The sequence below is a fragment of the Capra hircus genome, chromosome 3 (assembly GCF_001704415.2).
Source record: "Capra hircus breed San Clemente chromosome 3, ASM170441v1, whole genome shotgun sequence".
In the NCBI taxonomy this organism is placed as follows: Eukaryota; Metazoa; Chordata; class Mammalia; order Artiodactyla; family Bovidae; genus Capra; species Capra hircus.
In genome coordinates, this window is record NC_030810.1 from 99,860,850 (window position 1) to 99,876,691 (window position 15,842).

General features: G+C 40.2%; 1 protein-coding gene across 3 annotated transcripts in view; it reads left to right on the forward strand.

Annotated features, from left to right (window-relative positions):
- The window catches only part of RPRD2 (regulation of nuclear pre-mRNA domain containing 2), a 91,260-nt gene continuing 82,352 nt past the window's right edge, over positions 6,935-15,842 (forward strand). Inside the window, exon 1 of one of the 3 annotated variants that reach the window (XM_013962442.2) lies at positions 6,935-7,725. In XM_013962442.2, the coding sequence (XP_013817896.1) occupies positions 7,521-7,725 (205 nt within the window). In that variant the 5' untranslated portion in view covers positions 6,935-7,520. The remainder of the gene's footprint in view (positions 7,726-15,842) is intronic. The other 2 variants (XM_018046033.1, XM_018046034.1) reach the window with 2 other exon arrangements.

Below are 15,842 nucleotides of genomic sequence, written 5' to 3' on the forward strand. Positions count from 1 at the left end.
AATAAGTGCTTTTGCTTTTATTATAATTATTACAATAATATGTATAAATAATTTATATACAGCTTCAAAAATGTATTGTTTGCCGAAGAACTAAAAGGAGTTTTATGTTCTTTATAAACTACCCATAATGAGACTTAATCCTTGTCTTGAGTAAGTGTTTTTAAACTCCCTGTGTCTCAGGATGTTGTTTGTTTTTCCAGTTTTCCTGATCCTATATTGAGCACTGCTCAGTAAGCATTATCTCTTTTATCAGAACAGACTTATGAGGAAAGTAGATCTTACAGGTGAGAAATCTGAGGCTTAGAGTAAGTAATTTGCTCCAAGGTTATGGCTAGTAAGTGATAGAGTTTAATTTGAACCCAGATTTCACTAGAACCCAAACTTAGTCCCTACATACGCTATGTCATTTGTGAAATAGGTGTTAAGAACAGATGTGTTCTTTTCCGATGAATGCTGATCTCAGAATAGTTCCTATCTTGGGATGCTGTCACCACTTAAAATACATTGTGGACTTTAGTAATTTTCATAATCTGTTTGAATATATATCTTTATAGTTAATGGTAGTTATTTGTCCTCTGTAGACTTCTAGTAAGAATTTTAAAAGTCATTTGGAATTTGTTAAGGAGAACTGAGTGATATGGTCAAGATAGATAACTTTCATTGTTTAAAAATGCAAATATAAAGTAATTGGTTTTTCCTCCCTGTACATGGCTTACCTTGGTGAATTTCCAGAAATATCTTTAACAATGGCAGTATCATTGTCATATGCCAATAATTATTTTGGGGTAAGAATTTTGTCATAACTTACACTGACTCATTGGAAAAGACCCTGATGATGGGAAAGATTGAAGACAGAAGGAGAAAAGGGTGACAGAGGATGAGATAGTTGGATTGTGTCACCTATTCAATGGATATGAACTTGGGCAAACTCCAAGAAATGGTGAGGGACAGGGAAGCTTGATGTGCATTAGTCCATGGGGGTCATGAAGAGTTGGACACGACTTGGCGACTGACCACCACCACCACTGTTTAGCAATTAGGGTGCTTTTGCATGTTACTCAATGCAATATTACTGTAGGTAAGTATAAAATAATTTTATTCAGAGAAGAAAATGCTACTGTTCAAAAGAGAAATTCAGTTGGAATGATCAAGGAAGTTTACATAAAAGGCAATTCAAGATAGTTCTTGGAAGATAGGTGGGATTTTGGTAATAGAAGAGGCCATTTTAGGCAGAATTTATAAATAGAAAATTACAGATACATTTAAGAAAAAAACAGTTTGGAGCCCAAAGAACCACGGAGGAAAGGTATTTAAGAAAATACTGGGGAGATGGATTGGAACCATTGTGAATGGTCTTCAAAGCTAGAGCATTTATTTAACTTGGTAGATTGTTATCTGCAATATAGAAACAAGTTTTTTGCTTGTTGATTGAGTAGAGGAAAACTAGGACATTATATACTGGTAATGTATATAAGTTGAAGAGAGAGACTAGGAAGCTGATCATGATGCTGTTGACATAGTTGATTAGAATGGTGATGATAACCTTTAGGTAGAAGGCAAGAGGATGGAAAGAAGGGAATTTATGCAAGAAATTTTTAGGTAGAAGTCTATAGGATTTGATAACTAGGTGAAAGTGAAAGTCGCTCAGTCTTGTCTTTGCAACCCCATGGACTATATAGTCCATGGAATTCTCCAGGCCAGAATACTGCGGTGGGTAGCCTTTCCCTTCTCCGGGGGATTGTCCCAACCCAGGTGTCCCATATTGCGGGCAGATTCTTTACTGGGAAGAAGACCCACAAGGGAAGCCCAAGAACACTGGAGTGGGTAGCCTATCCCTTCTCCAGGAGATCTTCCCAACCCAGGAATCAAACCGGGGTCTCCTGCATTGCAGGCAGACTCTTTACCAACTGAGCTATGAGGGAAGCCCTTGGAACAGGTAAAATCAAAGGTAATTAGGATACCAAAGATAACCAGGATAACTTTGTAAGTGAATGCAGGTGATAAATTTAACCTTTGAGAATGAGCAGAAAGATGAGAGAAGGGCTAAAAACGGAATGTTGGCAATCACAAGTTATAAAAACTAGCAATGGGCAGAAAAAGGAGCCATTTATTTAGTGGGATCTGATTAAAAACTATAATAGAAGTAAAGGGAAAGAATTTTAAGAAAGATTTAAATATAATAGCTGACATCAACATCATCATCAAGCCTTACTAAGCCAGGCAGCACTGCTTTGAACACTACATGCATTAGCTTGTTTAATAATTATAGCACCACAGATAGGTAAAGAAATTTACCTTTGGCCACTGGCAAGTAAATTGCCACTGACAGTGGCAGAGTCTGAATTTGAGCAGTCTGGTTCTATGTGTCTTACTCCAAACCATTACAGTATTTAACAGAAAAGTTAAGGATTGAGACTGTAAACGGTGCACTGGAATTGGCAATTAACAGATCTTCACTCTTTTTTAAAAGTGTGCTTCCTCAGCACATATTTCACTGAGAAAAGAAAGCAATTGAGAATTTCTGCACATTCTCAATAAATCTATCAACCTACCAGAATTTCTACCTAGATCCTCTACCTTCCTGTTACAAGAAAGGAACTGTCTATGGACTTAACATTTGATCTCTCCCACTTACTCAAGGAAATCAATTCAGCAATTGTCCCATCTCTATAGTGTATCAGCCATAGCATCTGAGAATAGGTACATTATTTCCCATCTTAGAAAAAAAGAAATGACCTGTGAGCCCACATTTCCCTCCAGCTTCAGCTCCATTACTCTGCTCCCACTTTATTTCTTGAAAGAGTTGTCTATATATGATAATGCCACTTCTCCCATTCTTTCCAGAGCCCTCTCCAGTCACTTCCTGGAAACAGCCTTTGTCAAGCCTACCAATTACTAGTGTGTTTCCCAGATTCAATGATTATCTCAGTTCTCACGCAACCTATGCAGCAACATCTGACATAATTACTCCCTCCTTAACAGATTTTCATGACATGGCTTTCAGAATACTACTTTCTGGGTTCTCCTTCACTGGTCATTGCTTTTCTATCTCCTTCAGAACTTGCTTCTGATTGGCCAGTCCTTGGACTTTTATTAATACTTATGCTCACTCAATTTCTGGGCAACTTTAAGATCATCTCTATACTGGCAATTCTTAAATTGATGTTTCCTACCAAGACTTCTTTTATGAACTTGAGGGAATGAAAGTTTTAGACACTGCAGTGCTTTGTGACTTTCCAAAGCTGAACTCTACCCGACAAAATCTTACCCTTTATTTTAATTTCTCTCATTTTCCTGGCTATGACACAAGAAGCAATGACTGAGTTCATGGAAGATACAAAAGATGTATGCAAAATCAGTGCTACAAAACTATGAGGAACAGATGGCTGTGACTGGAGAACTTTTTCTCTCTCAAATGACCTATTTTGAAGTCGGTGGCTTACTGACTGTGAAGTAGCAGGCTTCCTAAGAAACCGCGAAGGAAGCACCTACACAGTTACTACTGTCAGGAGTGTTATGTTTGATTCTTTGTGCTTCTGTGCATGATTTGGACTCTGAGAAGCAAATAAAAATAGTTTATATTGTATTATTCAATTCTACAAAAGTTATTTAACTCGTCACTATGTCAATTCTGAGAAGAAAAACTGTCAATATTTGAGTCTCTAGCAGCTAGCAATTTTCTCACGTCGAATGAAAGTTCACTAAAATTTTTTAAGAAATTAATTTTTCAATTATTTTCCTTTTACTGGAAAATAAGTTTTGAATGATTTTTTTTAAACTGATTACATTGCTATATGTATTTATATATATTGGTAATTTACATATGTAGTGTAATGAATTAAAACTTATAAAATAAAAGTTTGCTCAGTAAATAATTATAAAATTGTTATATATTACTAGGTTTAAATTTTTTTCATTTAAAACTATTTTTTTTGGCTGCTCTGGGTCTTTGTTGCTGTGCTCAGGCTTTCCCTAGCTGTGTGTGTCTGGGGGGCTACTTTCTAGTTATGGTCCAAGGGCTACTCATTGTAGTGGCTTCTCTTGTTGCAGAGCACTGGCTGTAGAGCTCCAGCTTAGTCGTTGTAGCACACTGGCTTTGTTGCCCCTTGGCATGTGGAATTCTCCCTGATTAGGGATTGAACCCATGTCATTGCATTGGCAGACAGATTATTAACCACTGGACCACCAGCGAAGTCCAAAAAATTTTAATTTGTAAGTTAAAGATTTTAGTCATCCTTAATTCTGCATTGAATACAAAGTTCATTCTTATTCTTGTATAAAGAACAGCTATATAGACAGTACATAAACAGATATACAGTGTATCTATGGCATTAACATTTCATGGGGGCTGGGGGAATAGGAACAAATATCTAAGAAAAATCTTTAGGATCAACAGTTATGGGAAAAAAGCTGAGAAACACCGTTCTAGTTGCTCAGGTCTAAAACCTTGGTGCCATATTTGCCTCTTTTTTTTCTTCTTCTTTTCATATTCCCCTTAAATTCATGAGCAATCCTCTCTGGACTCTACCTTCAAACTATATCTAGGATCTGACACCACTTCTCTTTCTCTCTTTTTTTTTTTTTTATTGCCACCCTAGTAGAAGCCACCATTATTTCCTTGTCTGGATTACTGCAATAGTCTCCTTAACTGGTTACTCTGAAGTCTATTTTCAACATAGCAACCAATGTAATCTTTTAAAAAGAATGCTATGTAACTTTCTTGTTGAAAACTGCTCTGCTTAAAAGTGTCTCAAATCCCAAAGTTAAAAGCAAAAGTTCTTAGAATGGACTTCCAGGCCACATGAATTCTCTCTCTTCACCTCTCAGATCTCATATTTTACTATTTGTCCCCTCTTCTTTAGTCAAACTGGCCTCCTTGTTCTTCCTCTAATATTTCAAGACGTTTGTGTTTTAGGTCCTTTGCACTAGCTGTTCCTTCTGCCAGCACGCTTTTTTCTCTTCCCTCCCCCATATTTGCTTGGTTACCTTGCGCTTAACATTCAGATCAAATTATCACTTCCTTCCAAAATCCGTCCTTGATCGCCAAACCACCATTCCTACACACACACACACAGTACCCTCTCTCTCTCTCACACACACACACACACAGTACCCTCTCTCTCACACACACACACACAGTACCCTCTCTCTCTCACACACACACACACGGTACCCTCTCTCACACACACACACGGTACCCTCTCTCTCTCTCACACACACACACACACAGTACCCTCTCTCTCTCACACACACACACACACGGTACCCTCTCTCTCTCTCACACACACACACGGTACCCTCTCTCTCTCACACACACACACACAGTACCCTCTCTCTCTCACACACACACACGGTACCCTCTCTCACACACACACACGGTACCCTCTCTCTCTCTCACACACACACACACACAGTACCCTCTCTCACACACACACACACACGGTACCCTCTCTCTCTCTCACACACACACACGGTACCCTCTCTCTCTCTCATGCACACACACACAGTACCCTCTCTCTCACACACACACACACACACGGTACCCTCTCTCTCACACACACACACACGGTACCCTCTCTCTCTCTCATGCACACACACACACGCACACTACCGTCTGTCTCACACACACACACACACGGTACTCTCTCTCTCTCTCTCTCACACACACACACACACACACACACACACACAGAGTACCTTCTCTCTCTTACCCTGTGTAGATAGAACTTATTGGTGGTGGTTTAGCCGCTAAGTCGTGTCCGACTCTTGCGACCCCATGGACTGTAGTCCACCAGGCCCCTCTGTCCATGGGATTCTCCAGTCAAGAATACTGGAGTGGGTTGCCATTTCCTTCTCCAGGGATCTTCCTGACCCGGGAATCGATCCAGGAATCGAACCCCGGTCTCCTGCATTGCAGAATTTATTATTCCTTGATATTTTTATGGTCTCCTGCCAAGAAACCCCAGAGGAAAGGGATTTTTGTCTGTTTTGCTCTGTTACAGCCCCACATCTAGAACTGTACTTGGCACAAGACACTCAACAACTTTTTGTTGGATTAACACATATGAAATGTGAGCTTGACAAAACAGGTAAATGTGAGTCTACTGTGGAGAGGTGAAAGAATTAAAATACAGTAATTGTATGTGCTTAGTGTAACACAGAAGCCTCCAAATCTATCCAGAAGTTTTACATAGGCAGATGCTATGGCCTGGTTAATTTAGGTTGTTCTAATCAATATAATAGATTTCTAAGGGTCTTGTAAACTATAATGTATTATGCAATTGCAAGACTGTATCATAATTGGCGAAGGTGAATCACATCTTGCCTTTTATTGTTTCCTTGTCTCGAAAATTCTACAGGGGAAATTTTCGTTTCACGTCATTTACTTCCTCTTCCTATATTCCAAAAAGTCAAGGAGCTGTGAATGGTATCGTCCAAGGGGAGTGTAAAAAATTGTTTGGTCTGGGAGTCTGCGTAGTGAATGGCTTGCCGGAGCTGGCGCATGCGCACCCTCTGAGGCACTGCAAGATGGCTGCCATCTACTTTGTCGCGCGTCAGTGTCCCGAGGAGTTAGCAGCGGCGCCGGCAGCGGCAGCTGCAAGTGCCAGAAAATAAGTGGCTGCTGAACGGTCCTGTGGTGTGAGCTGGACAGCTCCAAGAGAGACACCTCGCTAGGAAGCAAAACGCGGGGTGGAGCGGTGAAGCCCCTCCCCCCAACCTCTCTTTAGTCCGAGCAACTCCCTCGCCCTTCCCTCCCCGTTTTTCCTCCCAACCCGCTACACGCTGGCCTGTCGCGCAGGCGCACAATTCATCGAAGCGCCTCCTTAGCCCTTGGGGCTTGTGGGCTTCTGCGCGCGCTTCTTCGTCTTCTCCCTTGATTGGCCAGATTGCCCCGCCATCACGCCTCCCTCTGCTTTCTAGGTTGAGAAGGAAGCAGAGGGGCGGGTCCAAGCAGCGCGTGCGCGATACTGTTGCTGTCCCTTTGCTGCTATTGCGTTGCAAAAAAATTCCTGACTAGGTAGCCTTGGGCTTTTCTGTGGACCTAAAGGAGAGAGAAAGATTTCTGCAACTGAAGGGGCAGTCGGGTACTATTTACTTTAAGATATTAACGCCCACTCTTAGAGGAGTGTTGGGGAAGGGCCTTAAACGTTGAGAGCCGAAGAGTATAAAACCATTTAATTTCCGGGCCAGACGTTTAGAAAGGCTTTGCAGGAGCTGTTTTGTGCGTAATTCTTCGTGATTGCTGACTGGTTTAAACACAATCCCTTGAACAATTCTGATAAACCTTCGAAACCCGCAGCCCCTCTTTGCAGCGTGTAGGAGCCGCCAGCGTGCCCAGCACCTGGTCCTCCTGTCCTACCTCCAGAAGAGCCTAGCGCGTGCACCGTCCCCACCCCCTGGCCTCCCTCCCCACCTGCGGCTTTCACGCACTCGCAGTGATTGTTTTGCCCGCTCCCGCCGCCGTCGCCGTCGCCGCCGCGGCCGCCAGAGGAGCAGCAGCGCTTGTGCAAACCGGGAAGATGGCGGCCGGCGGCGGCGGAGGCGGCAGTAAGGCCTCCTCCTCGTCGGCCTCTTCGGCAGGGGCTCTGGAGTCCTCGTTGGATCGAAAATTCCAGTCGGTAACTAACACCATGGAATCTATTCAAGGCTTGTCGTCTTGGTGTATAGAGAACAAGAAACACCACACTACTATCGTCTACCATTGGATGAAGTGGCTCCGGAGATGTGAGTGTTGGGGGTGGCCAGGGAAGGGAAGACTGGGGAATGGAAGGAAATACTGCTCGAAACGTTTAGGGTTTCCCCGTGGAGCCGCTGCATTCGGTTGGGGTTGTTCAAATTAGAGCTTCAACCCAAGTGTTGCCAAACGCAGACTTATTTCTAGCCAGGATTGACTGAACTGTAGGAGGTTCATCATTTCTTGGATTTTATAGCCACTGACTTGGCGTGACCTTGGGCCGTTGGGCCCAATTCTGTAGAGATTTATATGTTATTTCAGAGCCTGGTGAGGTGGTGGTGTATTTACTGAACGTTCACAGAAATTGTCGCGTCCGTTTATTTCTAATAGGCCTTGATGTGTTAATGATTTCTCGTACTGCTATGGTTAAGCAGTAGTAAATGCACCTACTTCGCGGGAATGTGTTGGACAATTCTATTTTCCACTGACCTAAAACTTGTGATGTGTAGTAAGAAGAACCTTACCTAGATGAAGAGGTAACGTGAGCGCCACATAGAGCTCAGGCGACCGACCACCTACCTGAGAGGTTTTCCTCGACCTGTGTTTGCTGCAGTGAAATACAGGCCTCTTGATACTCACCAGAAACAACCGTAGTCCGTATTGCCATTAATACCTTAAAGTGGGGAACATATCCGTCTACTTTTCAGTCAGTTCAGATAACGTTTTTAAAGAATAGAAATTGGTTTCTTAGGTAACCAAAACAAGGAATCAGAAGTGTGGTTTTTGAATATATACTACTCCCCCCCTCACCCCGAGTTGCTTTTTTGTCTACTTCGCTGAATTTATTTCACTTTGCTGCTCTACTGCGGAAAAGAATATTAAATTGTCAGGAAGCGTGGATTGTTGGCAGATTTCAAATCTTTAGGACGAAGGAAGTGTGGAGAAGTCATTGTTGCTTCCTACTCAGAAGAGATGGTTGACCCTAAATCCCTGTGTATCTCTGAATTTTATGTTTGTTGTTACCTCTTGTCTATGGCTGTCACCAGTGAAACCCATCCTCCAGTTATTATTATTATTCCACTTTTGCTACTCCCTCTGTAGTGTTTTGATATGTGTTTTTTTTAATAGGGAACGGATGAATAAAACTTGCAAAATCATAGACCTCAAAACTTCAGACTATTTGTATATAGTTATTGTTGGGAGAGACGTTTTGTGAGATTACCTGTATTTACCAATAGTAGATCAAAGTTACCTTCTTTCCAAGAGGTAAAATTAGAAAATACAATTTCAAGTACTCCTCACTATCAAAGACTCACATGATAAGTATCTACTATGTGCCCAGGCCTTTTGTCATTTACAGTTTAGTATCTCATTCTACCTTAAACTAACCCTAAGTAGATTTTTTAATCATTGATTTACCGATGGGGAAACTAAGGCTCAGAAATATTAAGGAAGCTGCTAAGCTTATGGTGGAGTTGGGATTTGACTCCACCATATCAGATGACAGTGGTCACATTTAATTTTGTAGAATAATGTTTTCATGCTTTTTCTTTAATGTATTTGGTCTACCAGTGGCAGCAAGCAGTGCTTGAGGACATATTGTTCTTAAACATATTTTTCTTTCTGTTTTAAAACGTTTTCCTACCTTTGGGCTCTGGTGCTTTAACTATTTGCTTACCTCATTTGCAAGGGTAAGTTGGTCTCTATCCCTGCCTGTGGGATTGCATATGACAGTTACAGTACGTCTTTTCTAGTCAGCGATGTTGAGATACACTGGAGCCAGAATTTTTCTGCTTCTACTTTTTACATTGTGCCTGAGCTTATTTCCTTTGCTGGTATTTTAAGAGTGAAAAAGAATGGTTACTCTAGGAAGACAATACTTTGTTTGAAGAGCATTATATATAGTTTGTGTCGCTAAATGATTTTTTTCCCCTGGTGAAATGGGCTTCACTTTCTAAAATGGTTAAGGGTAATTTGTAGTTGTTTTGTGTTTACATTAGTGAATGTCATCTGTCTTATTGTAAATAAAACCTTTTGAGAGAAATATTTGGGAGAGTATTGTTATATTTTGGAGGTTGGCTTCTAAATCAACTTTAGGCAAATTTGTGCAATGGATAGATGTCTTTGGATTCACAGCCTTTCTGTCCATTTTCCTGATGCCACTTTTGCTTGTCTTTCTTTTGGCATTTGTTCTGTAGTAATTTATATTTAGACCTCAGCATGAATTTAAGTAACTGTATAACTCTTCCTGAGATATTTTCATTTAATCTTTTATTTCATAATGTATATTAAGATACTTTAGTTCACTTTAAAGGAAATAATTTTGGGAGTTCTTGGTGGCCTTGTGGTTAGGATTCTGGGCTTTCTCTGCCATGACTCAGGTTCAGTCCTCAGTTGGGGAACTGAGATCCTGAAAGCCACGCGGTATGGCAAAAAAATAAATAGACATAAAGAAAATAATTTATTAGAGAAGGCAAGTAGTCTTCCTGAAGACACACTCCCTGGTGGGTTTTACCAGTTTTATTCAGGCTTGTTTTAATTTGTTTGACCCTTCCACTGCTATCATTTTCCAAAAGTGATCTTTCTGTATCATGAACCCATGTCATTTCTGTGCTTTAAAACCCTCCAGTGACATTCCATTGCAACAGGCTTAAAAGTTAAACTTTTTTTACTACAGGTGAAAAGGTCTACACATTCTTGCACTATCTGCCCTGCCTACTGCTTCTCAGACTTCTTCCGTTGCTGTCTTCTCATCATTTTAGATCTAAACTCAGATATTACTTTCTCAGAAAGGTCTTCCATAATGATCTTATTTTAAGTGGTTTCAGTTGAATTCTATCATATCACTTTATTTTTCATTTTATGAAATTATGTCATTTATTTATTGTATGTTTGCTGTCTGTGTTATTTCACCAGGGCTATGTCTTCTTTGCTGCTGTATCCCAAGCAACTAGAACAGTGTTGGGCACACAATAAGTAATCAGTAGATATTTACCAATATAATTTTGTGAAATAGTTAATCAAGAACTTGAATGGTTTTAATTTCTGTTTAACAGAAGGCCACATTGATAATTTAGTAAAAGAAATAGTAGATATGGTTTACAGTTTCAAAATGTGGCTCTTGGATAGGCTTGATGTACAGTATGATTATTGTCATTTCTATATTTCATTCATCCCTCCCATTTTTTTTCATCCCTCCCATTTTTAATGTAAAATGGAAATCAATATGGAAAAGTAGAAAAATACAGACTTTAGATATAGGTTCAAATCGTAATTCCATCAGTTAATAAATAACGTGGGTGATTCTATGCATAGTGCTTAAGTTGTGAGCCCCAATTTCTGATTTGTGAGTAGAGAGAATTCTCTCTCATAGGCTTGTTGTCTAGATTTAAGAAGATAATGCATGTATTTTAGTATACGTCCTAGCATATAGAAATATGTTCAGATTATTTATGATGATGACAGCAATGATGTAGTTAATCTTAAGGTCCTGACTATTTGAAATAATTGCTGTTTTGGGAATGGTGCTGAAAACTGTATACCTAGTCGGGGCAGATAATTTGAGCCAGACTTTCTGTAGTAAATTAGCAAGTTCTCTAAAGTAGTAGGAAAAAATAGAATATGTTGTGTTCATGACATCTCCACGATGTTTTGCTTCCAACCATTGAATGGGTTGCTCTATTTTAGAAGGTGTATGAGAATTTAAGTGAGTTTTTGAAGAAAAGGGGGATATAGGAGAATAGAATCATTTGTAGAACAGAAAATTCTGTTAAGATTTCCTTTTAGCTGTTTTTGATACGAACTGTAAATGTGAACAGAATTAGAAAAGTAATGACATCTCCCCCCCACTGATCACCCCACTTCAGTAGTTATCCTTTTAAGGGCCGGTCTTTTTTCTCCTATCCCCTTTACTTCCTCCCCCTCCCATTTGAAACAAATCTCAGTACAATCCGGTATTTTGTCCGCAACAGAAACTGTCATATAAACATGGACTGGGAAAACCTTTTTTCTTCATACAGGATTAATTTGTTGCGGAGAATTTGCAAAGTACAATTACTAGTTTTGGTGTATGGCAATGGTTTCTCAAATCCTTGGGTGAACCATGAAGATGGTAGTTTTTAGCTCACTTTTATCAAGTGCTTATTATGTGCCAGGTACTGCGCCAAGCATTTTACATTAATTCATTCAGTCATCATAATTCTTTGAAGTACGTATTATTATGATTCCCATTTTACAGATGGGGAAACAGAGGCACTGAGAGGTTGAGTAGCTTGCCCAAGGTTAGAGAGCTAATAAGTGATGGATCCAGGATTCAACCCAGGCAGTCTTGATTTAGAGCGTACGCTCACACTCATAGCCACTGTACTAGTCTTTCTTGTATTTTCTACAATGCAGAAAACCTTTGATAACCTATTTATTCATTGTTAGGTCAGATTAAACTGTCTAGATCTTGAAGCTTTGCAGGGTTTGCTTTTTTTTTTTGCTTTCTGTGGGAAAACTGATTATCTTGTATAGATTTGAAGTTCTGATAATTATTTATAATTTTTAAAAAAGGGGGCAACAAAGCTCAACATGTTAGGTATTAAAGTTGTCTACTTGACAGAAATCTCGAAATGTTAGGTGCTTTTAGATTAAATAATAGGAGTTTTTGGTGGTAGAAAGTTTAGGGTACCACAGTGGTAGCTCCACTGGTCAGTGGAGAGTGAAGTCTGTCATCTTTGATTTGCTATTCCATAAATCTGAGGATCTGGAACTATTTTCTGTGGCGCTGGTATCTGAAATGTAGCTGTTCCTTTAACTGTGTACTTTCCTTGTAATTCATCATTTGTAACAGGTATGTTGGTCAGGCATATAGAGTATAACAGTACTGCTTTAGGCATATGATTTTTTAATCACATATCACATGTGTACAAATGTAAGTGGACTTGGTACAGATTCTTAAAGTTTCAAGATGAATTCTGCTTATAAATCCTTACATTCAGTGCTTTTAACAGTGCCTTATTGGATACCTGCTGTGCCAGGCACTGGGGATGTAGCAGGTGAACAAAATGGAGAAAAATCTTTGCCCTCTCGGAGCTTGTACTCTCGTAAGGAGAGACAAGCAGCAGACAAACAATGTTAAGTACATTGGAAGGTAAAAAATACTAGGAGTGCTGTAGGGAAATACAAAGCAGGGAAAGGGAATACAGAGTGTTCAGTGCAGGTTAGTCCCTCAGTTGTGTCCAATTCTTTGCAACCCCATGGACCGAAGAGTCTTCTCCAACACCACAGTTCAAAAGCATCAGTTCTTCTGTGCTCAGCTTTCTTCATAGTCCAACTGTCATATCCATACATGACCACTGGAAAAAATACAGCTTTGACTAGATGGACCTTTGTTGGCAAAGTAATGTCTCTGCTTTTTAATGTGCTGTGTAGGTTGGTCATAGCAATTCTTCCAAGGAGCAAGTGTCTTTTAATTTCATGGCTGCAGTCAGCATCTCCAGTGATTTTTGGAGGCCCCTCCTCCCCCAAAAGAAGTCTGTCACTGTTTCCATTATTTTCCCATCTATTTGCCCTGAAGTGGTGGGACTGGATGCCACAGTTCAGTTTTCTGAAGGTTGAGTTTTAAGCCAGCTTTGTCACTGTCCTCTTTCACTTTCATCAAGAGGCTCTTTAGTTTCTGCCATAAGGGTGATGTCATCTGCATATCTGAGGTTATTGATATTTCTCCCGACAGTCTTGATTCCAGCTTGTGCTTCATCAACCCAGTATTTTGCATGATGTACTCTTTCCTGGGTTGGGAAGATCCCTTGGAGAAGGAAATGGCACCCCACTACAGTACTCTTGCAGGAAAAGTCCCATGGACAGAGAAGCCAGGTAGGCTACAGTCCATGGGGTCGCAAAGAGTCAGACACGACTGAGCGACTTCACTTTTCACCTTCACTCTGCATGTAAGTTAAATAATCAGGGTGACAGTATACAGCCTTGATGTACTCCTTTTCCTATTTGGAACCAGTCTGTTGTTCCATGTCCAGTTCTAACTGCTGCTTCCTGACCTGCATACAGATTTCTGAGGAGGCAGATAAGGTAGTCCGGTATTCCCATCTCTTTCAGAATTTTCCACGGTTTGTTGTGATCCACACAGTCAAAGGCTTTGGCATAGTCAATAAAGCAGAAGTAAGTGTTTTTCTGGAACTCTCTTGCTTTTTTGATGATCCAACGGATGTTGGCAATTTGATCTCTGGTTCCTCTGCCTTTTCTAAATCCAGCTTGAGCATCTGTAAGTTCACGGCTACTGTTGAAGCCTGGCTTGGAGACTTTTGAGCATCACTTTACTAGTGTATGAGATGAGTGCAGTTGTGCGGTAGTTTGAACATTCCACAGAAATTTAAATTAGGTGTATGGGAAGGCCTCACTGAGAATGTGACATTTGAGCAGGAAGATGAGGTGCTATAAACAATATAGACATGAGTGTGAGGGGAGAACAAAAACACAAAGGTCTTGAGGTTAGTGTGTGCCTGGTGAGTTTAAGGAAGAGCAGGAAAGCTTTTGTGACTGGAAAGGAGTAGAGAAAGAGATTAGCAGATGAACTCAGATTTTGGTGGGTAATATGACAGGAGGGGCAGATCACAATTTTATAGGCATCCTTAGGCTTTTATTTTTAATGAGATGGGGAACTTTTGGAGCAAAAGAGTGATGTGAACTGATTTCTGTTTTTAAAAGATCATTCTAATTGCTGCAGAAACAGGGATGCCAGTAGGTGGCTGTGGTAGTAGTCCTGGGATAAAATATTGGTGGGTTTTGGACCAGGTTGTGAAAGAAATAAAAAGTAGTTTAATTCTAGATTTGTTTTGAGAATAGATCCAATCAGGGTTCTAAATGAATTAAATGAGTGGTAACAGGAGGAGCCTGTTGGGCTGCAGTCCATGAGGTTACAACTGAGCGACTTCCCTTTCACTTTTCACTTTCATGCATTGGAGAAGGAAATGGCACCCCACTCCAGTGTTCTTGCCTGGAGGATCCCAGGGACGGGGGAGCCTGGTGGGCTGCCGTCTATGCGGTCACACAGAGTTGGACACGACTGAAGCGACTTAGCAGCAGCAGCAGCAACAGAGGATAATAATTGAGAATGAGTGTTGTTTTTTTCCTTGAGTGACTAGAAAGAGTTAACATTTATTGACAAACCACTCATTTAAAGTGTACAATTCATTCACTTATTTCAGTGTATTCACAGAGTTGTGTGACAGTCACCACAGGGTGTCTGTTGAGTCTGTAAATTGTCTTTAGAGACAGCCTGGAAGAGACGTACTAGAAGTAAGTGTAGAGAGAGAAGTCACTGTAGTAAGTTAGGGTAGTGAGTATAGATAGAGAAGTCCAGAGAGAAGGCTCTGGGGCATTCCAGTGTTTTAGATATCTCTTTCTACTTAGTTGGTGTTTTGTGTTATTGGCTTGGGTTCTTTTTGAAGTTCAGGGTAAACGAACTTTCAGCTCCCCAAAGAAGTAATAAATCTATTTTGATCTTTTTCATGTTTCTACTCTTGGCTTGGGTTTAACAGCACTTCTAGATCATTTAGGCATTAGGTCTGTTGTAATTCCCAATTGTAAAGTTATTGCACAGTCAGTCTTCTCCCTGCCCTTTGGATACCTTGGTCACCTTTTCTTCCTTCTCCTGCCCTCCTTTCATAGAGATGTAGCTCATTTCCATGTTTTCAGACAGCGTTTCAAAACATGAACTACCTTAATTATACACCTAATTATTATAATGCTGTGTACTAAATGAGCCTTTTTGTGTGTATTAAGAGACATTACAAGAAGTTGTTGCAGTCTTCATTTACCTGCTGTCTCTCAAATGCTGAAGGCTAGTATTATATACATGACCCTAGGTAGATTTAAAACAGTATGTAAAACAGAATTTTGTTATGCATCCTATAGTAAGCTAAAATGTTAAAATTATGTAGCAAATAAATATTTCCATAACTCAGGGTGTGAAACACTATTAAAATACTTCGAATGATTTTGTGGTGTGGAAATACCTTGAAATTCCATTGGAAATTTTCATGTCCGGTGGAAAACTACTAATACTAACATTTCCTTAAACAGGCCACCCCCCAAATTACAGTTTGTTGGTAGAGAAGGGGTTGAGTGTATGTGTGTGTGTAATTTTTTAGAGAGTGAAGACTTACTGATT